The sequence below is a fragment of the Diuraphis noxia genome, unplaced genomic scaffold, assembly GCF_037042655.1.
Source record: "Diuraphis noxia isolate RWA-SAM2 unplaced genomic scaffold, SU_Dnox_SAM2 contig0002, whole genome shotgun sequence".
Taxonomy (NCBI): domain Eukaryota; kingdom Metazoa; phylum Arthropoda; class Insecta; order Hemiptera; family Aphididae; genus Diuraphis; species Diuraphis noxia.
In genome coordinates, this window is record NW_028301712.1 from 18973943 (window position 1) to 18999018 (window position 25076).

Genomic DNA, 25076 nt, shown 5'->3' on the forward strand with positions numbered 1-25076 from the left:
TTTTAAAAGTTACATCAAAAACCAAAATCGGTTTTGTCGAAAACTGATTGTGCGTAAAATTTCTCGTTTTTCCCTTAATTTTTAGTTTGTTTATCCCGATTATTTCGGAATTATTTAAGATTTTTTTTACTTTTGACCCCCAAAATACCAACTAGATTCACTTTCTGATCGAACGAGGTACTGAAGTCGAAAATCGAAGCATTTTTACTGCCCCAAAACGTGATGACAGACAAAAAAATAAAATAAAAACACACATCATGGTAAAATCAATACATTCATCGCTCCGCTCAGAATCTAAAATAAAAGGTATCAAATCCCCAAAACAAATTTTAATCAAAATGTCTAGGTGACATGAAATTCCATTCACTACCTACCTGCCTCTGAGTACTGTGAGTCTGTGGGTAGTATTAGTATTACACACATGTAGGTGGTAGGTATAGAAACTCTATAGAGACTGCCTGTAACAAATTTTTTAGGTGAGGCCTTTACAATATAATTTTTTATAATTTGATGGCCGAAATGAATACAAATTCGTGAGGTCCAAGGCATGGATCACGTTGACCCATAATATCTGATCACATTAATTTTAGAAATATATTTATTTACACTATGGGACTTTATACAGGTTATTTATAAAAATATTAGATTTAATAGCCGATTGATGATCTGTCGGTTATGTAGAATTGTAGACAAACATAATGTTGAAAAACCAATGAAGTCGGTAAGCAATATAAATAGATTTAAATTCGCAATATAATATACTGCTATTTTTATTCCTATCAGGGTTATCGGGTGGTATCATTCACATACATTTAATTGTGGTTATTGTTTAATGGTAAAAGGAATTTCGATATGAATCCTCCATAATCACTAATCACTATAAAAGATTTTCATTATCATCTATTACGTTCTTTTGTAACTTTGTAAGTCATAAAAACATTTTATTTATTTTGATTTTGCTGACAGTGGCGCTGACACGTAAAAAGCCGTAATTTATTATTTTATCCGAGATGGTTTCAAAACACTTAAGAAATAGTTGATAAATGATCAAAAATATTGTTAGTTAACTATAGCAGGCTCTTGCGTGTGTTTACAATCTTCTGCTTCAAGGTTTGTATATTATATTAATTTGTTTTAACAAAAGACAACAACTAAAATTAGGTCTTAGCAAAAGTGAAACGCAATAATTTTGTTTAACTCGGTCATAAGTAAAATTCTTATCATGTTTGTTTGTGTTTCATAGTCAAAATATCCGTATGAGATTTATTTCATTTTTCCTCGTGAAATGTTTTGTGGGTATTTCTACTTAGTTTGGAATAATTTATTTAATCCCATTTTACCTGTATTCTGTTCAATGTCTATTTAGAATACTTAATAGTATACCTATAAGTAACTATTTGCCTCCTCCCTACTCAAAGGTGCACTGTTATGCTGCAATCGTGTTTAAAAATGAAGCCGGGCAACAATGCAAAACGAATAGTTTATGTGTTAGCTAATAGGGCCTACTCCAGGAAATCTCGACGCGACAGAGAAGTTAGAAGAGAAGAATTATTAGAGCAGGAAGATGAGCTTGTTATGGTAAGTAATATCATTATTATTATTTTATAAACAAATTTGTCAAAAGTAGTACATTTTCAACAAATTAAAATTTTGTGTAATTTTTACAACTAAATAGGTAAACCAAAAAATTAATGTTTTTAACTTGCTTCCCATCATTTTAAATTTCAATACATTTGTAGTGTGTTACTAATAATAACAACTATAATATTCTATAATCATTATTTTTATTATATTATATTAATATAATGCGAATATACTTAAGAAAGTAACTAGATTTTTTTCCTATAGGTAATTAATAATTATTATCCATTTAATTTTTTAATATAGATAATCATTATAATTGTTCTATGTTATAATTTTTATTATAATGAATATTTTATTTACATTTTTCCATCTTAAAATAAATTTTTTAAATTGCTTTTTAAATTTTATCTACATAAATGGCTACCTATATACATATTATTTGAATATGATTTACAAATTGTAATGTTCATATGATAGAAAATTGAAGATTCTGAATTCCGAACAAACCCTAATTGGCAACTGCTACCAAGACATAAAGATAGCCAGTTCAAATTACCTAACAATGTGGGCATTGCACCTGAGGTAAGTCAGTTAATATTCTTAATATTTAAAAAAAAGTAATATGAAAACACTATTCATGTGGTTTTACATTTGGTATGTATATAAAATAAAATCTACAAAAGTAAGATTATGTAGGTACACATTTATAGGCTTGTGCTGACCTGAATTTCATTTAGTGCCTACAACTACATTTTTTGACCCTCTTCTTTATCTTTACCCTTTCCAATGAATTACAATACAAGTAATGTTAATTATAAATACTTAGTATTAATTTAATGTTTTATATAATAATATTTAATACTTAATCATATTAATAATAATAAGAAGAATAACAGTATTTAATATAAATGTTTAATGACAGACACTTATGGTACTTGAACTTTTTTTTTTTAGTAAAACCCACGGAAACATAGGTCATTAGGTGTGAAGGGGTACCACGTGTAAATGTCTTTTTATATTATGGCGTTTTATTGGCCATTTACTATTTAGGCAACAATCACTTGCCTACATCAATTTTTATCCTTCGTCAGTTCTTCTCTGTTCTCTTTTTTTTAATTCTACTGACACTATCTCGAAGTCCTCAGACATAATGTTTTCAAACTTTACATTGCACTTTGATCATTGTATACATGCATTTTATAAGTTTTTCAAATATGCTCAATTTGTACCTTGCATTCTACGGTTTTTTTCTATTAACCGAATCGTTGGTGGCTTTGAAATATATATAACTATATATAGAGGAGGTCCTTGTCAAATTCCTGAATTTTTTCTATTATTTGGTTAATGATGTATATCTGGTCCAAGGTTATTATAAATTTATATACTCAATTTTCTATGGACATTATTCTTAAATTTAAAATATTAAAATTATTTTTGCAGTTTTAGGAGGGTTGGAAAATCTTTTTATAGACTAAACACTCCCAGCACCAATTTATACCTTTGACATAAAAGATGTTTTGTAATTTTATATGATCTTATATTATAATATTGTTTACAGGATTGCATCATAACCACAAGACTAAATTATTATACTCAAGACTGCCCAATTCTCTTAAAATCTGGTATGTAGTGTATTATTATTTATTTGGTTTCTTTAAATTTATTTGTTTATTAATTATTATTGTTGTTTTCATTTACATAGAAATTACAGAGCGATTTAATGTACCTCATTTGAAAAATTTCAATCTGTGCATGATTACAATCAATTTAAAGCAAACCTCTAATACAAACATGTCAAATTTAACAAAACAGGTAAAAATATAAACTAATATAATATTCAAAATAGTGCATTTCTGAAATTTCAGATACTTATTTATTTAATTTTTTTAAAATATTCATTTAAAATATATATATATTTTTTAATTTCTAGTATTTGCATGCTGCTTTTGGTATAAGTGATCGCCTTCAAAGTGCTGGTTATTGGGCTGATTTTATACATCCTTATACTGGACTTCCAGCTATTAATCCAGGACTCAATGTTGACTTTTCCACTCTAGAATTACCATACAAACATACTGTTTATCAAGTAAATACACGCAGGAAGTGCAAAGTGATTGTAGAAAAAATGTCTCCTAATACTATCGGTAAGCAACAGTTTCATTTTATTACTGTAATAAAATTAATAATGATATTATTAATAATAAATAAACATAAACTCTTGGTGTAATTTATGTATGTTAACTATTTTTTTTTAAACTGTTGAAAAAAGACTATTGTCTTAAGAGGACGCCAAACCCGCATGTGTTGTCTCCGTCGTACAAGTACGTAGTATAGCAAATTTTACGCTCAGCAGATCACATTTATCTCCATTATTTTAAAATTTAGAGTGAATTGACCTGTTATAAAAATTAAAGGCAAGATTATTACCAAGTGCATCTCATAGGCTTTTTATTATATTTTAATTTTAAGCCGAGTTATGAGTATTTTTAGATATAAAAATTATTTACAATTTTAAAATACTCATTACTCGCTTTAAAATTAAAATATAATAAAAAGCCTATGAGATGCACTAGGTAATAATCTTGCCTTTAATTTTTTTTATAGGTCAATTCACTCTAAATTTTAAAATAACGGAGATAAACGTGATCTGCTGAGCGTAAAATTTGCTATGCTACGTACTTGTACGACGAAGACAACACATGCGGGTGTGGCGTCCTCTTAAATATAACATATTAATACTTGATAAATGGATATATCTATTGTTTGGTTAAAATTAAGAGTTGATGAATTTCAACAATTTTTTTTAGTAAATCTAGATTCAATCATGACTAAAATTTTTTTTATGCAATTTTTATTTTGCCAACTTCGAAACAATTTTATTAACATTTCCAAATGTTTATTTGGTAACTGACACTTTTTTATTTCATACTTGAATGTTAAATCCATAAATATAAAATCAATAAACATTCAATTATAATGATTATTTGATGTTGTGCACTACTGTGTCTATTAATTTTGATAAGTAGTTGGTAGTACCAACTTGGTACCATACCACTGTATATTGATACAGTCAAATAGTTTTCTAAACTTCTAAATCCAACAAATTTCTTATGATATTTATATTTGTTAAAATATTTTTTATGATACCAAACATTTAAAAATAAGAAGTTATGATCCAATTTAGAGGATGCCAGTACACCATTTGTTTTATCTTTCTGACCCATGTGTAACTTATCAAACAGTAAGCTAAAGCACTTCTAAATCACTTCTGGCTTGAAAAATTCATCAATGTAATATTGAGACCGGTAAAATATTTATTTTAAAGATTTGCAAAATATTACAGCTATGAGTACAAAACAAAAGTTGTTTGGTTCCTGGACTTAAGAACCTACGTAGGTTTTTCATGATATTTTAATTATTATACAATTTTTAAGCATTTTTAAACTGTGATCACTTACAAGCTAATAAAGTCATAATTTACATAATAATTAAAATATAGGAGTAAGAAAGTGGTAGGAACACGTGCAATTTTCTTAGTTAGATAGTAGGTTAATTCACTTTAATATTAAAAGTTACAACACAAAGTTGGTACTGCTAAACGTAAATTTGTTGTGTTGCGCGTGATTCAGAAAGAGAATATAAATAGTATATTGACAATCTTTTAAGCTTTAAATAAAAATTAATTGTATTTTATATTATTATTTTTAGGTAACTTATTTACAAACGCTTTGCCTTCAAAAACTGATGTTGTCGAGGATATTTTGGACGAAGTTAGTGACTTACATCAAAATAGCTATGATTGAATCATGTTATAATTTATATTTAAATATATTATAGTTTAATAGTTGTGATACTTGTTTAAAATGAATGTATTAAATTACAAATAAATCTGTTTATATAATATTACTTATTATTATATATTGTTATTTTAAAAACCTCAATTGCTGACAAATCTTGATTCCTGTATATGATTAATTAACCAATTTTGTTTATAAATTATTCTAACAAATATTTATTAGTTATATTAAGGGATAGGGTTTGTATGAATTGTTATACCTTTTTTTTTGCAGCTAATTGTCCTCTAAATGTCTCTTATGTAAAAAATCTTTTTTTTTATTTTGGATATTGTAACCATATATTTGATTAACTCATGTCTATTGCTACATTAAAACAATCATAGAGTAAAACGCTAAATGCAACATTACATTACTCTCCTGATTTAAATTAAATACTATAAGTGTTTTTGCCTTTGAGGAAAAAATGTAAAAACGATATGGATTTATTCAAAAGTAAGACTAATGAAAATTAATTAGATTACATAAAATGTAACTTAATTCAATTAGTTTTGAAATTGTGTGATAATTCTCTTTTATTTAATGATAGTTGGAAATTTATTGGTAACTTCAGTGCATATTTTATTGTAATTTTATTGCATACTCTAGCATATCTATCTTCAACTAAATTAAATGAATATTTTACCATTTTATATAACTTAAAATCTTAACTCTAGTTATAATGATTGTTTTGTTAATTTTAATTAGGTCTTTAGAATTTATTGGTTTTATTCATTATATTTTAATTTGTGTACTGTGTAAATAATATCAATTGTATAAACTCAAAAAATATAAATAATTATAGTTTTAATAATATGAGCATTTAATTTATGTATAGGTATTGGACTATGAAGTATGATGTGGATGAAGGGAGGAGGCATTAATATAACTTATTATAAAATTATGATTTTAGTATTTCTTATTTCATTAATATATAAATGATTCAATATATTTATTATTTTATACTACAGGATTAACTTATGAAAAATGTATCGTGAAAAACGAAGAAACCCTAATGATGAAAATTACAATTCAAAACACCAAAAAACTTCTAAAAGACCTTTTACTTTTTTGGATTATAAACGTATTTTGGAAAAAGTATTTTTCAATGAAGAATTAGTTGAAGACATAAATGATGTTTGGCTTTTTGTAAAAAAGTTTGAATCATTTACTATGAAAAAGACGACCAATGATAATTCTGTTGTAGCTAATTTAAGTTCCAACCCCCTTGAGCTTCCAGAAGTGTTTGACAAAATGCATTTAATTAACTTGAAAATGTATTATTCTGATGACGAATTAGCTTCAAGGTTACCTACATACGATCAAGAAGAAGCTTATGAAAAAAGACCTTTAACCAAAGAAGATATATTTAAGTTCCGTCAATTGGTTCTTATGTACATGGATTTTAAGCAAAAAGAAAAGTTCAACAAGTTGAGAAAACTTAGGGAAACACAACAGAATTTACCAGTATATCAATTCAAGTGAGATATTAATAATAATTATGAAATTAACGCTTACATATTTCTTTTTGGTTTAAGAGATGAAATTATTGAAGCAGTAAGACATCATAGAGTTGTAATTATTGCTGGAGATACTGGGTGTGGAAAATCTACCCAGATTCCTCAATACTTGTCAAACGCAGGTTTTAAGAGAATAGGTACATTTATTGTGATATGAATTGTGATAATATTATATAAGATTTTTTTCATGCAAATAATCTATTGTAGCTTGTACCCAACCACGTCGTATTGCATGCATATCACTGTCAAAGCGAGTAGCCTATGAATCATTATCCGTTTATAATAATGATGTAGGATATCAAATTCGGTTTGAAAAAACAGTTAACAAGGACACAAAAATTTTGTTCTTAACTGAAGGATTATTATTAAGACAGGTTACTATGTTATAGATTATTCATAAATATATTGATATTTTTTAATCATTGAAACAATAATTGTTTTTAATGTATTTATGTAGGTCTGTGGAGAGGATTTATTATCACAATATGATGTTATTGTTTTGGATGAAATACATGAACGCCATTTACATGGAGACTTTTTGTTAGGTGTTATGAAATGTTTATTACATCAAAGATCTGATGTTAAACTTGTTCTTATGTCTGCTACCATCAATGTAGAGCTGTTTAGCAAATACTTTTCTCCATTAGCCAAATTGATACAGGTAAATTGTATAGCTTAAGGACCTCATGTTAGTTATTAAGCTAACTATAAAGGTTTAACATGTCAGTTAATAAAAATGTGGTTTTTATAGGTACCAGGTCGTTTATATCCTATTAAGTTAGAATATCATCCAATTATTAGCGAAATGAAAGTACTAGGGAAGAAATCAGAACGTTTTGATCCATCTCCTTTTATAAAAATTATGCAAATGATTGACAAAAAATATCCTAAACATGAAAGAGGGGATGTACTTATGTTTTTAAGCGGTATGGCAGAAATCACAGCAGTAGTAGATGCAGCAAGAATATATTGCGAAAAAAATGATACCTGGATTATACTTCCTTTGCACAGTTCAATGTCATTGGGAGAACAAGATAAGGTACTATTAATACAATTATTAAATACTGATAAATTTTAGGATAAAATATTGCTTGTTTGATTTAGGTTTTTGATTATGCACCTGAAGGTACTAGAAAATGTATAGTATCTACCAACATAGCAGAAACTTCAATCACTATTGATGGTATAAGATTTGTCATTGATTCTGGAAAGGTGAAAGAAATGAGCTATGATTCAACCAGTAAGGTGCAAAGACTTAAGGAATTCTGGGTGAGCAAAGCAAGTGCTGACCAACGTAAAGGAAGAGCTGGTATTTATCATGTTGTCAATATTATTTCAATTAAAATTTTATTTTTACATTGCATACTTCACTTAGGTCGTACTGGTCCAGGAGTTTGCTATCGATTGTATTCTGAAGATGAATTTGATGCTATGGCAGACTATAGTACACCAGAGCTACAAAAAGTACCCCTAGATGCATTGTTATTGCAAATGGTAGCCATGGGATTGCCTAATGCTCGGTTATTTCCATTTATTGAACCACCACAACCAGAAAATATTGAAAATGCAATAGAATCCTTGAAACAACATGTAAGCTAAGAAACATATAATTTATGTCTACATTAAAATTATACATCTATTTTATTATGTTAGGCTTATCCTTTGTTGTATATTTTTATTAGTCTGATTGTTTTACTATGGTGGTTAAATAGTTATTTTCAGAGGTATATGATGATAGTATGTTGTGCCGTTACTATCTTTGTCAAACATTTAGAATGAATACAACCATAGAACAATATAATATAATATAATATAATATGATACAACTATATAAGTTATCAAATCCTAATTTACTAAATAAAATTACCATTGAAATATTAAGTACAATTACTAAATAAAAACAATTATTTTAGGGGGCATTAACAAAAGAAGAAAGGTTGACCCCTATTGGAAACATGTTATCACGACTTCCAGTTGACATACCGCTTGGTAAAATGTTAATAATGGGATCATTGTTTGATCAATTGGAACCTGTATTGTCATTAGCATGTGTTCTATCAGTTCAAACACCGTTCACTAATAAAGCATACAAAGATTCTGAATGCGAAGTATAATCAGTTAAATAATAAAATTAAATATTAATACGAATAATAATGGCTTTGTTTGTTTAGAGAGCTAGAATGGATTTAGAATCTGATCATGGTGATCCAATTATTCTACTTAATGCATTCAAGCAATGGCTAGAGTTAAAGAGTGATGGTCAAAACACCAATACACGTCAATGGTGCAAGAGGCGAGGTTTTGAAGAACAACGTTTTTATGAGATGACTAAATTGCGGCGACAATTTAAAGATTTGTTGGATGTAAATATTATACTGCAATTTTACTGTAATTTGTTTGAAATTAAAATTAAAGTTCAATTGTTTTATGCTAGGAATGTGGTTTAGTGAAAAATGAAGAAAAAAATATGGATGACATGACTAGTGCAGAAAGAGCCCTTAGATATGGTGAATTAAAACTGTTACGTGATATGAAAAAAACACATAAAGAGGAAGATTCAAGAAAAAGAAAAGTATTAAAAAAGGATATGTGGGAAATTGAGGACAATTTAGATGCTGAAGATGATTCAGTTGATATAAGAGATATAGATTTTAGGATGCGACATAATCAGCGACAAGTCAAAGTAAAAACTACACATTTTACATTATAAAACCAAAATATTGAATTAACAAAACATTTTATTTTAGCAACTATTAAAAGGATCTACTGCAATTAGTTATAAAGACTTAATGATGTTAAAAATAATTTTAAGTAGTGGACTGTATCCTCATATAGCAATTAATGATGAGTTCAATTCTTGCAAGGTTAAAAAAATTAATATTAATTTTCAAAAATACTATTTTATTTTAAATATTTTGATTCATACTTTTGTATTTTTAAAGTTCTACTTAATCATTGTTTTGCTATTTTTATTATAGACTACTAAGGAACATTTATTTCATACTGAAGGTAAACCATTTGTATCTCTCCATCCTATGAGTTATTTTGGTAACCATTCAGATGTACTTCAACTCTCTGAGTCTGAAATAATCCACATTCCTGAGTTTAAAGGGAAAAATATTGTAAGCTCTAAGCATCAAATATTAATATATATGTAAGTATAAAAATGTATTGATTTGCATTTTACAATATAAAACCAGGTCAATCATACAACTTGATATTTAAATTAATATTTTATGTTGCAAGTGTGATGATATTTTTAACTAGCTGATCTCTAATTAGAAATATCTATTTTATATGATTCAAAATTTGTTTTTTAATTCGTCGTTTGATACCCGGCTAGCCATTTTCAAAACTTCTAGTGATGAATTCCCATGATTTACTATATTATGTTAATCTCTATTAAAGATTTTTAAACAGTCATATAAAATATAGGACTAAAATTATATTCAACCATAATATTTTCCCACATTTTTAGCTTTGTAAAGGTGATACAATTTTAAAAATTGATACCTAATAATAAATTACTAATTATTAATATTAGATATTATGTTATTTCTATGAAAAATCTCAAATTTGCAATAAAAGAATTAAGAGCCACTATTAAGATATAATATAGCCTATAGATTCATGGTATAATAATGTAGTTTTCTAATGGTAAAACATTTTAAGATCGGTTAAGTATTTTTAAAGATTATACCAAACAAACTGTTCACTTCTTTTTTTTTTATATTATATAACCCTTTTAACCTATATAGAGGTTGAAGTTTTAAAAAGTCCCTACAAAAAAAAAAAAAATACACTTAGATTAACTAATTATTATGATGTCATATTTTATTATTTATTTATTCATCTTTGTAATTTACTGTAATTTACTGTATATATTGTAATTAATTTACGCTTAACAACTTCATGATGTTAAAAAATTTTATTTTATCAATAAATTCGATGACCTTGTATGTTAGAAACACTTTAAAATAATTAAAAAAAAATCCTTTCTTTAGGGTTTTTTGCATCATAAAATTAATCTAATGACTAAATTTTACACTATAGCTTCAGTTCATGGTTCCAGCTACACAATTTTTCATTTTTACCCCTTTTAACTATTGTAGTGGTTGAATTTTGAAAAATCCTGTCTTAGGCCCTAAGACTTAGGGGGTTTTTGTATTATAAAATTAACTTACTGTCCAAATTTCATAGTCATAAACAATTTCATACAAAACTTTAAAAATTTGAATTGAATATAATAGTTACAGTGGTATTCATGGGGCGAGAAGGCCCTAAGTGTAGATAACATATTGAAGTTTTTGATGAACAAATAATTTTGTGTTGAAACTTTTAATGAAAAAAACTTAAGATAATCATATACAAACAAAAACAATTGAACCAAGATTGCCAAAAAATATTAGTTAATTAATTTTTGTTTTAACCAATTATTTTGAAAAGTACTGAATATTTTCAATTTTGACCTCCTAAAAGTATGTACCTTCTAGAATCTAGTTACTAAATTAAATTTATTTACAAAATTCTCCAGCTTATGAACAGAGCATATTTTTTACAAAAAAAATTGAGAAGTTGAAGTTGTACAAACATTTTCAAATACTTCACCTAAATGTTTGAGTTAATTAGTAGTAGGAGTGGTTTTAATTTTTATTAGACATTTGTTTACTTCATGGTTTAAATGTATTCTAAAATATTATTGTTCATTGAAATTAACAATATAGAGTGTAGATATTGATCATCTGTTTGATTAAAAAAAAATAACTTTTTGTTTAGGTATTCGAAAAAAATAATGAATATTTTAGTGTTTTTATTTGTTGTTTATTACGTTTTTATTTATTAATTTAATATATTTAATGAGATGAATGCGTTTAAATTATCGTTTTGTGACCCATCAAAATACTAAATCTGATCAACCTTTTTTTTACGTTTTTGTTTTTTTCAATTATTTATTTACTGATTTTAGTGGTTCAAAAATGTATGGTTTTATGAAAATAAAAATTTACCCTAATAACTCTGTGAGTAATTGATCAAAGCCTTAATTTACAAATAAAGACATTTTTGGTTTTTTTTTTGTTCTTGAGGTATTTAATTTTTCATATTTTAAATTTTTAACCATATGCCTCGTAAAATATTATGTAGTATAAACCTACACTTATAAAAAATATTCAAATATCCTGTATATGAGGCCTTATTCAAAAACTTAAAAAGACTATTTAAAAGTTTTTACTTGCATAGATATATAATTTTACTTTCTATAAATTGTATCTCATATTTTTATAATGTTATAACCTTATAGATCTTATCTATAGTCTATAGTCTATCTGAGGTTATAACTCACAACAATACACATTAACACGTGAAATGTTATCAAATACTAAGTTATTTACAATTAAATAAATTTACATTGGTACTTATAGTATCTACCTAGTTATTTGACTAAATGAAGATTAATACTTGCAATGCTATAAACAAATAATTTACATGAGCACATATCATTTGGAAATTTGTTTATCATTCTTGACAGAGTTGAACTTGATTTGATTAATTTTTGATTTAAATAATTTAATTAGTCATGATTACTTATTCTTTATATAATATGGCTTCAATTTTTATAAGTTGTATTAATTTATGTTTTTAAAAATATTTAAAGATTCTGAGCGGAGTGATGAATGTATTAGTTTTACAGCCATGTATGTTTTTTGGTGTCTAGTGGGTAATAAAAATTCTTCAATTTTCAACTCAATTATTAAGATAATTAGTCGAGCTATGATGACCATATTATTGTGTGATTTTTTATGAATGATTTTAGCAATGTTAATGTGTTGGTATTGTTACATAGGGTAAATTCTGGGCTGAGCGATTAATGTTTTGATTGATTGAATGATGTTTTTTTTATTTGTTATTTATATAATTTTTTGGAATACTAAAAATGCTTCAACAGCATCTTTCCTGGTAGTTAAGTTAATCTAGTACTACTTTTTTTAAGAGGGTCAAATGTGAAATATTCCCAGTAGTTTTCAAAATAGCTAGGAAAACAGTGGATGTGTGATTAACGCTCTACTGTACATTGGACATCTGTTATGCAGATATATTAAATTTGAATTCAATGATATAAAATTGATGTATACAAAAAACTGATGATGTAATTATTATTAAAGCAATTTATTTTACTATTTGCATTAATAAAATAGTAGTATAAATAAATAGTAATAAAAAATTATAATTTAAAAATGTCATTGTGTGTATAAAATATAACAATGTACTCTAAAAGTCTCAAGTACCCACAAATAATATTTTTAAACTACAACAAAATAACTAAAATCGTTATTCTTGGTTTTAATATGTAATTTCGTCCAAATTTTAACTTAAAATGCCTACCTAGGTGAATATCCATTGTATAATTTCAAACGCTTGTAAATAATTTATTTGACTCTTGTAAACTTAAGGGGAAATCTTGTATAAATGTTCAAAGCTTAAATGTAAATAGAATTATATGAATTTATAACTCGAAATCATTTTTTAATCGTTTTTGATGAATTTTGTCAACATTATATCTTCAGATGCTCAAAAAAAAAAAAATGATTCCAATGTTTATGCTCGTCTTTTTTTTTTAATTTCCTCTTACAAAAATTGATGAGGAACGTAATAAACATTTTCAAATTTTCTTACCAAAAAATTAAACATTGCTTTAATTATTGTAAATTTATAAATAAACCAGAATATAGTATATTTTGTTTAATGTCTTATAAATAAACGTATAATTTAAAAACTTTCTATGATTTTTAGGTCACTTTTGGAAACTACCAAAGCATATATTATGAATTCATTACGAATGCCAGGAGCACAGACTCTTCTTTTATTTAGTAGAAACATTTGCACCAATCGGAATTTCTCTCAGTCAGTATTAATTAACCGTTTGCTAGGTAATCCATTAATTATATTTATTTTTTAATAATTGTTTAACTGTAATTTATAGAATAATTTGCGACTCTTGGTTGCTATTGGAGTTTCCCCTACCGGAAGCTGCTGAAAATTTAATACTCAAAGCTACAAAACTCCGTAATACTTGGGATAATCTTTTGAAACTTAAGCTTGAAGGTATTGATAATTATTTTTATAATTCAAACTGCAAGTATTCAAGTACAAACTGGATAATATTTTAATGGGTTTTAGAAAGGAGTAACAGAAGAGCAGAACGTCAGTTGTCCATAGACATGGTACAGTTTATGAACGTCGAAATCGGTTACACAATAAAGAGGCTCTTAGCTGCTGATCAAAAAGTCATGTATGTTGGACCGTCTGGTGAAGAAATAACATTCACGGGTTCCAATCCTTTTTGCAGTGACGACTGGAAGGTGTACGAAGATGATAAATATGGTGGATTAAGACTAGCGCCGTACTTGACATATGATTGGTGAGCTGAGCTGATACATTTATTCATGCTTTCATTATCTTATGGTCATTGATGAACTTTCAGTTTAACGGGTCAAAGCTTAGTGGTGTACGATCCATGGACTTGTCCCTTTTGCGACAACACAATAGAAGTGACAAGTGCTCTTGAAAAACTGCAACATCGCCAAGTGTGTAACTCTCAAACTACTTCCGACACTGCAGAAGGTATGTACAATCTCTATACAGGGTGTCCTGCGAGGATTTACCCATTCCGATATCTTACGAAATAATGAAGATATAAAAATTCTGGTTTTGACTCGCAGGGATAAGAACTACATTTATTTCATTTTTAAATTTATTTTAATGTTTTGGTACAAAATATTAAAATATATATATATTTTTTTAAATTTAATTATTTCCAAAAAAATTAAAGAGCCATTTTGTAGAGTTTATTTTTCCGAAAATATTGGCGTTTCAAAATTTTGTTTTCATTAATTTCCTGATTTTTAATATTTTTTCTAGTTTTGAAGAAATAAAATATGACTAGGTAGGTACACTAGGTAGACTAGGTAGGTAGGTACACTGAAATCGTTCGGCTGGCCGTACGAGCACGCATGCGGCGTTTTACATGTTTTACAACACTACGGTGTTAAATAATTCTCAATTTTTCTCGAAACTAAAAAAAAAAAATGAAAAATGAGGAAATTAACGAAAATAAAATTTTAAAACGTCAATATTTTTAGAAAAATAAACTCTACTAAATGGTTATATTGTTTTTTTTTTTTGAAAATAATTAAATAAAAAAATAATTTTTTTAAACTTTTTTACCAAAACTTGAAAATATGAAATAATTGTAATTCTTATCCTTGCGATTTTATTACAAAACCAGAATTTTGATATCTCCTTTATTTTGTGAGATACCGTATTGGGTAAAGCCTCGTGGGACACCCTGTATATTATAAAATATAATCGACTTTTTTTTTCTGAAATTTACAAAATACCTATATAAAATATTAAAGTATATTATATAAAGCAATTATTTTAATTTGAATATTTCAATACTAAATAATCACGAGTAGTATTGTCAAATTAAGAATATTTTTGACCAATGGAAACGTATAGCTATGCAGTATGCATATATTTGTTAATAAACTATTCATAGTTGTTTGTTACATTATCGCAAGATTAAATTAAATAATATTGGCATTGGGAATTTTTAACACCTACATTATTCAAAATTTAGTACTTGAGTGTCAGGCTTAAAAAGGTATGTTTGATTGCACTCAGACTGATAATTTCATAAAACTTGTAAATAATAATCTTATATAAAATTCGAAAATTGTATAATATGAGTTGACTGTCGATAGATTAATTGTAACATGACGAAACTAATTTAGAAATAAACGTAAAATATGGGGAGAGTCCACGGTTATTCCCAATACCTAAGCATATGTGCATGTATTATCTTGTACCTATTTTTTTTGATAATTTTTTTCTAACAATATTGCTGTGTATTATAATAAGATATGTATTTATTTTATCTTGTTTAGACTTAATAATGTATAATATTTTAGTATACTTTCTTTCATCTATAAGTGTGATCTTTATGCCCTCATGTAATTTATAAATCATTAAAAGAAAACGTGACTGTGGTTTAATTGTATATATGAACTATGTATTTTATAAGGTAGTACTTATATGTGAACGAAGGGGAGTTGTTGAACATACGTTGTATACAACACTTGTGGTTTTTGGGAGTGAAATTTGAACTTTTATTTGTTTTGATTTCGAAAGTAATTCGACCTTACCTTATTATTACATACATTTTATTTTGTATCATTAGGAAACAAAATCGAAAATTAATGAAATATTTGTTTTGGTGATTAAAACTTAATACTTTAATAGTTTATAACTTATTTTGTTTGTTGAATCATGTAAACGTTTCTTATTTGATTTCATATATAGTGTCTGTTGATGCATATTGACTTTTCACTCATAAAAATAAATAAACTACGAAAAAAATGAAAAAACGACTTTGTGACCTTTGTATGAATTATTATTTATAATCTAATGACATATAATATAGTACGTTGAATCACGCTAAACATTTTAAACTAATGGCTTAGTTATGAAGGTATCAAGGTAAAATCGCGAGGAAATAAAAATGAATACAACTTTTCTTAAATGTTGCTTTTTAAAGATTACCTTTCACATTTATACTTGTCAGTATTCAAAACCCGTATAAATTAATAAAGACTAAAAAATTTAATAAAAATAAGTGCAGCCTATTGTTTTCCCAAGATATTTTAGTCATATTATGTCTTGAGTTATAGGTCCAATTTTTTTTAGCAATTATACAAAAATACATAATTCATCAAATATTGATTTCTTAACACTCAAGAACCAAGTAATTGAAATTTTGCATTACATGAAGTAATTTTAAATAGTTATTGTTTTACCTATTTATTGATATTTTTATTATGTAAATGAAATAACTATACGTACATAAAAATAACATATATTCAAACTAAAAGAATAGCATTAAATTCCAGGGTTATAAAATTAAAAATAAAATTTTTTTTATTATTGTTAAGGCCGTTTAGGGTAATTATATTTTATATTTTAGTATGTAGAACTCTTGAATCTTTATCATTTTTGCAGTAGGATAAAAGTGGTATTCAGAATTTTTAACAGCCAAATATTTTAATATTCATATAAAGGTTATGTTAATGTAGGTATTTGTGAAAATCATATGGGTATTCATTGTCAGGGCAATATTCCCAAATATGTTTAGAGAAATTATTATGTTTTAAATTAATAAATTAAAAACTTTTTTTACTTAATAACTGATTCAACGCCAATAATGTTTATTTCTGCGTCTCTGTTTCTAATTTTCTTATTGTATCACAGTCTCTCTCTCTCATTCTTTCGCTCTCCTCACTCGCTTGGCTTTTATGAAGATTATGATACCCTTAAATGTTCCTGTTGCAATCTTTTAAAAAACATTCTACAGTAATGGGTTATTTTTTATTTCATATATATATTTAATAAAATTTTTTAAATGCATGTAAATTATCAAACAAAATAACCCTCGCATGTTACTATATCGATGCTGAATTTAATTTATTTCATCATTTATTAGTGGCACAGTAGATCTCAAACTACTCGTATCGATATCGCTCTGTGTCCTAGACCAGTGCCTACCCAACAATAAATCATTCAATTTTTACATTCCATTGCATTGTATCACGTATAGTTACAATACACAGGGTACTCCGCCAGTTCAACAAATTAGTTTAGTTTTATAGACGCTATTTTAACTTTTTATTTGAATTACGAATTTTATGAATGTTTTCTAAATAACTTTTACAGTTGACTTCTCGATAATTCGAAGTTGATAGGACTGTTGAAAAACTTCGAATTACCGAGAGTTCAAATTATTGAGTAGTTCAATGTATTGAGAGAGAAAAAAAAAAAAATCTAATAACCGAGAGTTAAGCAAAAAATTTAATTTCTTTTAGTTATGTACATAGTTATTAATTATTTCAGAAAATCAGGTGGTACATAGATTTATATTTTGTTTTTAAATTGTAGATTAAATTATTGTAATAAAAGATTATTATTTTTTGAAGAAATCTGTAATGGTTTTCTGCTTCATTAAAATTAGTTTCATTTTTTCATAATTTTTTAAATTTGGTGAATATACTTCGAATTACCGAGCTTTAAACGGACGATACTTCGTATTTTCACGTGTTAGTGTCCAGTTTTTCCAAAATGTAATTTTGAATTACCAAGTGTACTTAAATGTATTGTTTTTATTTGAATTACCGCGTAATTTTCAAGGGACCGAGCATTTACTTTGAATTATCAAAGGTTTGAATTATCGAGATTCGACTGTAGTTATATTTTTCAAATGCTTTAAATAAATGCTTTAAATAAAATAAATACAAATATAATACATAATATAAAGTACCTAAGTTTCATAAAATAAATAAATAAATTCTTTATTTTAAAAGTAGGTACCTGAGATATTGAGAGTTTTCAAAATTTCAATTCAAAAAATAATTTTGTCAATTATACATTTTTTTTAAATACTTTTTACTCTTTTACTCAGTTGATATTTGTTTACAGAAATCTCTCAAAAATGTAACTACATTAAAGTGATAGAACTTTAAAAAAATATTTATCAAAGTCTCTTTTTAGTGTCCTTAACGTCTATAACGATGATGTATTATAAGTTCCCAATAAACTCTAAAAACTATAAGATCATCAATATATAATATTAAGTTTGAAAGGTGAATTGGAAAGTCTATAGAAAACGTCATTTTTGAAGGGTTTCCCTGAAAATATTACGTGCCGATTTTTTTACGGGATTTTTTTTGAGAAGATGTTTCGGATTTTTAGTTTGCGTGTTGAAAATAATTGACTATTGTATTCATTTTTTGTAGTATAAAATTTTATAAATATAATCAGATTAAAGTAAATTTCAAATAATTGTGTAATAAATTAACTCGCATTGTTTAATCTATTTTTTTTTAAATTTAATTTTTATTGGTTAAGCATCAACTTCATATAGGCTATTAGCTTTTAAAAAAGTATTACATTTTTAGATTAGTATAATGTATATGTTATTGTGAAATTAAATTTTTTTTAGATATAAAATTATGTTTTGATAGTTAGAAAATGGACCAATTGCTTCGTACAGGTTGTTAGGGATGTTGAAGTCTTTCCTAACTTCATTGAAGTTTAGCAGTGGACGATGATGGAGTAGTTTTCATTGCATGTTAGGCAAAGGAGTGGATCTATCTTTGTCATAAGGTGTACATGTGTGCATTTTTTGGTGGCCTATTCTAAGTCGATTAAGAATTACCTCTTTTTTCTATTTAGATCAGTGTATTTCGGCCAGAGTTCAAAAGAGTGCTTAATTTCTTTTAATTTATTTTCCGTGGTAGTGTGCCATTTGGTGCTCCACAAATCAATGCAATATTTCTTTATATTTCTTTTTATGTCAACAAGTGAAGAAAAAGTAATTATTTCACTGGGGGGACTATTTAATGCATTTCTTGCTGCTTTAATCTGCCTCCTCCTTCATTTTATGTTGCAGACCTGAGATTTAAATGAAACTAATATATTTGTTTGATGAGGAAAGAAGGTTAATCATTTTTAGAGTTAATGGCTCAGTTAATATTAAAGATTGCAGATTAAACGTCGATTACACTGAGCGAATTAACTTGCTGCGACTAAAGTCGCTTATTATAATCGGTCTAGTCGCTTACTCGCCGCGTGTTGAATACTCACTGCTTGCCCACGGTTAAAGTTGACAGCCGGGCTACTTTCATCGCTAATCGTTGATGTTTTTACACTCCAGCTAGTAAAATCGGTGAATGTAATCGACCCTTTAGTCAAGGTACTGAGTGAGTCGGAACATTTATCAATTTTTATATCATTGATTTCTAGAGGGTATTTAGGACTGTTGATATTGTTCTTATCGTTAGTTGGAATAAGCTTATCGCCCATATTTTGAGATATTATTTGATTGGTGTAATTAATGCAATAATGATAATCATATTACCTGCATGCTAAATTAAATAGTGTGTTACTGCTATCGTTAGCTATAGGTAAATGCGATAATATGCGACAAAAACGTGTTGTACGGTCGGAGATGAACACGAATTGGTTTAAGAGGATGCTACACCCGCATACGTTGTCTTCGTCTTACAAATGCATAACATGGCAAATTTTATGCTCAGCAAATCACGAATAGCTCAGTTTGTTTAACATTTAGAGTAAATTGACCTCTTGCAGAACTTAAAGGTAACATTATTATCGAGAGCAACTCATCGGCTTTTTATTACATTTTAATTTTAAAATATTCATAGTATTTTAAGATATACAAATAATTTACAATTTTAAAATACACATAACTCACTTTAAAATTAAAATATAATAAAAAGCCTACGAGACGCCCTCGATAATAATGTTATCTTTAATTTTTGTCAGAAGTAAATTTACTCTAAATTTTAAACTAACAGAGCTATACGTGATCTGCTGAGCATAAAATTTACCACGTTACGCGTTTGTAAGACGAAGACAACGTAGCGGGAGTAGCGTCCTCTTAATCTATTATTTACTATCTAAGTCAGGGGTGGCGAACACACGGCGTGCGTGCCAAAAGTGGCACATTTGTCAAATTTCAATGGCACGCAAAAAATTTAAATTGAGAAAAATTATGCTATTCTTTAAATTTTGTTGTAAAAAATTCAAATAAATAAATTATAAGAAATTTAAAAGTTATAATATTCATTTATGTAAAATTGATTATGTTAATATATTATCACTATATTTAATATTTTATATTTAGTTACAAACTTTAGGCACGTGAAAAATTTACAAACCTTTGATTGCCAAAATTTGGCACTAGACCCAAAAAAGGTTCGCCACTCTTGACCTAAGTGATTATACAATGAATTGAGATATTTTGATTGATAACAGGTAGGTATACGATTTGTAGAACTGCATTATTTTAAGATTCTGAGCGAATCTATAAAATATTAATATAATATCGCAATTTTTTCTATATTTTAAACTTTTATTTTAAATGTCAACTCAGTGTAAGTATTTAAATATTTTAACATAATGCTATAGAATTGTCAATATGATAATATGTGCAGTATACCACTATTATAGTAAAATGTATTAAAATGTTGTTATGTACTCGTATTTTGATGTGGTTAAAACTTTAATATTATTATTATTAAAATTATTGTTTGATAGTCTTAGTACTAAAGTAAAATCGTTTTCGCTCAAAATGTTTTCATTTTATAGGTAGGTATAGTAATTTATCATTTAAATCAAATTCAACACATCTGTTACACTAACCTGCTCAATGACTAAGTATACTTGACATCTTATATTGTATAGCTGAGCGGTTACCTACTTAATACTTTTTTTTACTGAAATTAAAAAAATAAGTTTAGCTTAAATGGTTTACATTTTTTATGATGACTGATTGAACCTCAAATTTATACAATATTGAATAGTATAATAACGATTTGTTCTATTTGATTTTTAGCTGTTTCCACTAAATGTCTAATTTGATTTTTTACATAAAATAACGATTTCAGAGATTTTATTGCTATTTTAAAAATTTTATTTGGAGAGACTTGAAAATTGTTCATCCCATGCAGTACTTTTATATTGTTATATTATCATTTATTTTATGGAATAGGTACGCTTATTTATAATAATACTAAAGTACGATTATATTCATAAGCCTAAGTTATTTACCCTGTTCAGTACTTCGGTATTGACTTGAAAGTTAATAAATGCGTGTATTTAATGTTGAATATATTCATTATTATATAAAAAAACGGAGGATAGCATTCTTTGTGAATTATTCAATATAATCTTTATTTTCAATCAAGTTAAGCTATAGAGTGTAGACCATCTTGGGATCAGGACTACAATAATTATTATTTAATTTATACTGGTCTAGTGGCCTGATTTCTCAAAAAAATTTGTTTTTTAATAGTTATTTTTGTTGTAGGTGAAGAATGTGAAGATGTTATGGCGAAATTAAAACCGAACGCCAAACGTTACGACTGTCCAGACTGTCCGGGTGTATTGTATTTGACTCCTACTGAAATGCTGAAGCATAAAAAATCACACTTGTAATTTATATTATCATTATAACTTTAAATTGCATAAGATTATGTCATTAAAAATATTTGTGCTTCTAATTGTTCATTAACCATTACCCTTGTATTCCTGATTCTGTAGTCTGTAGCACACATCTTCATCATTCACATAATATGATGCACCGGGATAGACAATACTAATTGTTGTACCTAGTTCTGGGAACTTTATGACATAGTTGGTAAAGTACATATTGCAGCTGTCTTACTTATATTATTATATTTTGAGACAAGTGAATAATGCGATCTGATTACCTCTAAAATTGTCATATCATATAAAATCAGTGACATATAGTTGTTTAAATCAATACAAACGATTATATTTTTTACAGAAAAAGCTAAAATTTTCGGATATTTTAGTAGTTGTGAGTTTGTGACAGAGTTTTCACTTAGCAGTCAGTATGTAAGATGCGAAACTGAGGAGCAAAAGCGATCGTTATAGTCGAATCAACTTCTTGAAAGTTGGGCCTTTATTTTTTTAATGTTTTTAATGTTTATAATAACAAAAGTGTCAAGTATATATGCAATAATAATGGCTATTATTTTGTTAGAAGAAGTTGTAATAAAAGAGTGATGTAGAGGGATTGGGCTTTGTATCAACAGTTGCATTAGAAAAATACAATCGTACTTTTTTTTCAAGTTTCGGGATAAGTCATTCTGCATTCTTTCCAAAACATTTCTATTTTGGATATGTCTCAGCAGCCGATTGAACCTCGTGCGTAGTAGTGCATTGTAATAGTAAGTATGATGTCATGATGAAATTCTTCAGTATTTGGAAGATGCATGTAGGTATATGTATATTATAGTGTATTCTCTGCCACACAGGGATTTAAGCTATTATAGCCGGGGACACTAAAACAAGTATTTGACGCGTGATTAAATCATTTAATCTGTTCTCTAACCTCTGAAAACAATATACATGTGCCATATAAGTATTTTTAATAAGATGTATTTTTGAATTATTGGTATGTAAATAGTCACGGTACCCTGCTGTGAATACCATGAAAGACAAAAAAACACTCATCAACATCGAATTCTTGAAATAAAATTCTATATATTTTAAATAATTTAGTATGAGTTAATGACCTCGGTGTCCTTAAAAAGTATTTATTCGGCAGCACATTTTGGGAACCTCTGATTTAATGAACTGATAATATATTGAGATTTACCTACCTACTTTTTACTTTTCCTTTACTTATTATTATAGAATTAAAGTTAAATACCGCTTATGTGAGTTTGTTTGTAGGTATGATTTTTATATCGTACTTATTATTCATAGTACATATTAATTTTCATTTTATTATTATTTTTCATGTTAGATAGATATATATATTCCGTATTTTTAATATAGCCCAGCTTATTTTCTACTCCGTGGAAGAATGCGAAAGCAATTCACACGGCGTTGTCGGTTCAAACAGGAAAAAAAGCTTATTTTCTACTTAGGTACCAATAGTACTTAGGAATTTTACTACAAATCATTTTAGATTTCAAATGTCTATACATACCACGAACTACCATATTAGTCATTTTCAAACACTGATTGCCATCGACACGTGATTTGGATTATCAAGCACTCAAAACTATAATTGAATTGTAAATTAACATATTAAGTTATAAATTATAATATTGCATTATTGTTATGCTAATGATTCTAGTAATTATTCACAATAAAAATAATAATATTACCTACGTACTTATTAAGTTGGTAACTATTTCTATATAATGATTAATAAATATGATACTTAAATTACACTCGATAGGTACGCAATATTTTCAAGAATGCTCCACCCTACGTGTCAAATAATACATTTCACTTAAAATATTAAATGATGAAGTAAATATTTTTTATGAAAGATACCAATATCGTTTAAAAAATCACCCTCATCAACTTATAACAACTTATAACAACTTTGACCACAATACCCGGAAAACCTCAGAGACGTTTGAAGCATAAGTGGTGTCGCGAATTCGCATTAAAACATCTTTTAAATTAAATTAAATATCAAGCTAACAGAATGTGTTATCAATGGGTGGCTTCTTTCAACAAAACCTCATGACCTGTTGAATTTTATCTTATATTCTAATTATGTCTAGTATAATTGTTACAGATTGTTTATTACTTGTAAAAAAAAAAAAAAAATTAATTATATTTTATATCTCATTAGGATATTATTGTAATGCAGGTAGGTACCTAGATACTCTTAAGATGTTTGATTCGTTTTATTATTTTTACGATTTTATTTTATATATTTTATTATTGTGTTAACCGGCAGAAGTGTGTTATATTGTTGACATTTATAGTACCTACATAATTTAAACATATTTATATAGCCAATATAGTCATCATTATTTTTGTACCTATGTACATATTTAGTATTGTATTGTACACTGTACACAGTAAAAGTTTGCAAAGCTTTTACGAATTGTGGCTATATACTTTGTATTTTAGGTTAATTGGATGGAACGACTTACAAATGTTGAATATATTATGCTTACAAATTATACATACGATTACTTGGAAACTACAATATTCAAACCTATACCTATTTGTGGATGATCGAAAACATTTGAACTTACAAATAACCAATTTATGCTTAAAAATATTTAGGTACAACTGTACAAGTGACTTATTATTATATTTATATACATATTGAGATAACTTTATGGACCTATATCATTGATAACGTTTTGTCGTAAGTTCTGTACTAGTAAACATTTTGAAAACACATTTTTGATCATCACAGATATGATTGAAGTTACCATCTTCATTATTTTATATTATTACTTATTATAGGTGTAGTTATGTGGTTTATTATATTAACATACACAGGTAGGGCAGTCAACAGGTAAATAGTTAGTTGATTACATTGATTACAAATGGAACATGGAACAAAAATTATTTTGAAAAGTCAATTGTTCATTTTTTTTATCTGACCATAATCTAGACGTGAAAAACTTATAGCTTTGACTAGCCTTTTAAAAACAATTTTAATGACAGTCATTTGGTTTTTTTTCTAACTGAAAGCGATTGTAACCGTGTAGGTACCTGT

General features: G+C 26.9%; 2 protein-coding genes across 3 annotated transcripts; both read left to right on the forward strand.

Annotated features, from left to right (window-relative positions):
• The first annotated feature begins 969 nt into the window (after window positions 1-969).
• On the forward strand, window positions 970-6321 carry LOC107173312 (cobalamin trafficking protein CblD). Of its 2 annotated transcripts, none has more exons than XM_089220039.1 (7): window positions 970-1110; window positions 1367-1578; window positions 2062-2166; window positions 3143-3206; window positions 3287-3396; window positions 3515-3728; window positions 5293-6321. In XM_089220039.1, exons 2-7 carry the CDS (start codon window positions 1429-1431, stop codon window positions 5385-5387), a joined length of 738 nt encoding a protein of 245 aa, XP_089076165.1. In that variant the 5' UTR covers window positions 970-1110; window positions 1367-1428; the 3' UTR covers window positions 5388-6321. The 2 variants fall into 2 exon arrangements, with proteins under 2 accessions (XP_089076165.1, XP_015379288.1); XM_015523802.2 differs by having other exon boundaries at window positions 1419-1578.
• Window positions 972-22071, forward strand: LOC107173311 (putative ATP-dependent RNA helicase DHX34). Its single transcript, XM_015523801.2, has 18 exons — window positions 972-1110; window positions 6389-6898; window positions 6956-7074; window positions 7145-7311; window positions 7395-7598; window positions 7689-7976; window positions 8042-8246; window positions 8313-8527; window positions 8851-9045; window positions 9109-9300; window positions 9372-9620; window positions 9685-9801; window positions 9916-10091; window positions 13727-13837; window positions 13917-14038; window positions 14114-14354; window positions 14418-14557; window positions 21879-22071. Exons 2-18 carry the CDS (start codon window positions 6405-6407, stop codon window positions 22004-22006), a joined length of 3363 nt encoding a protein of 1120 aa, XP_015379287.2. The 5' UTR covers window positions 972-1110; window positions 6389-6404; the 3' UTR covers window positions 22007-22071.
• The last annotated feature ends 3005 nt before the right edge of the window (window positions 22072-25076 follow it).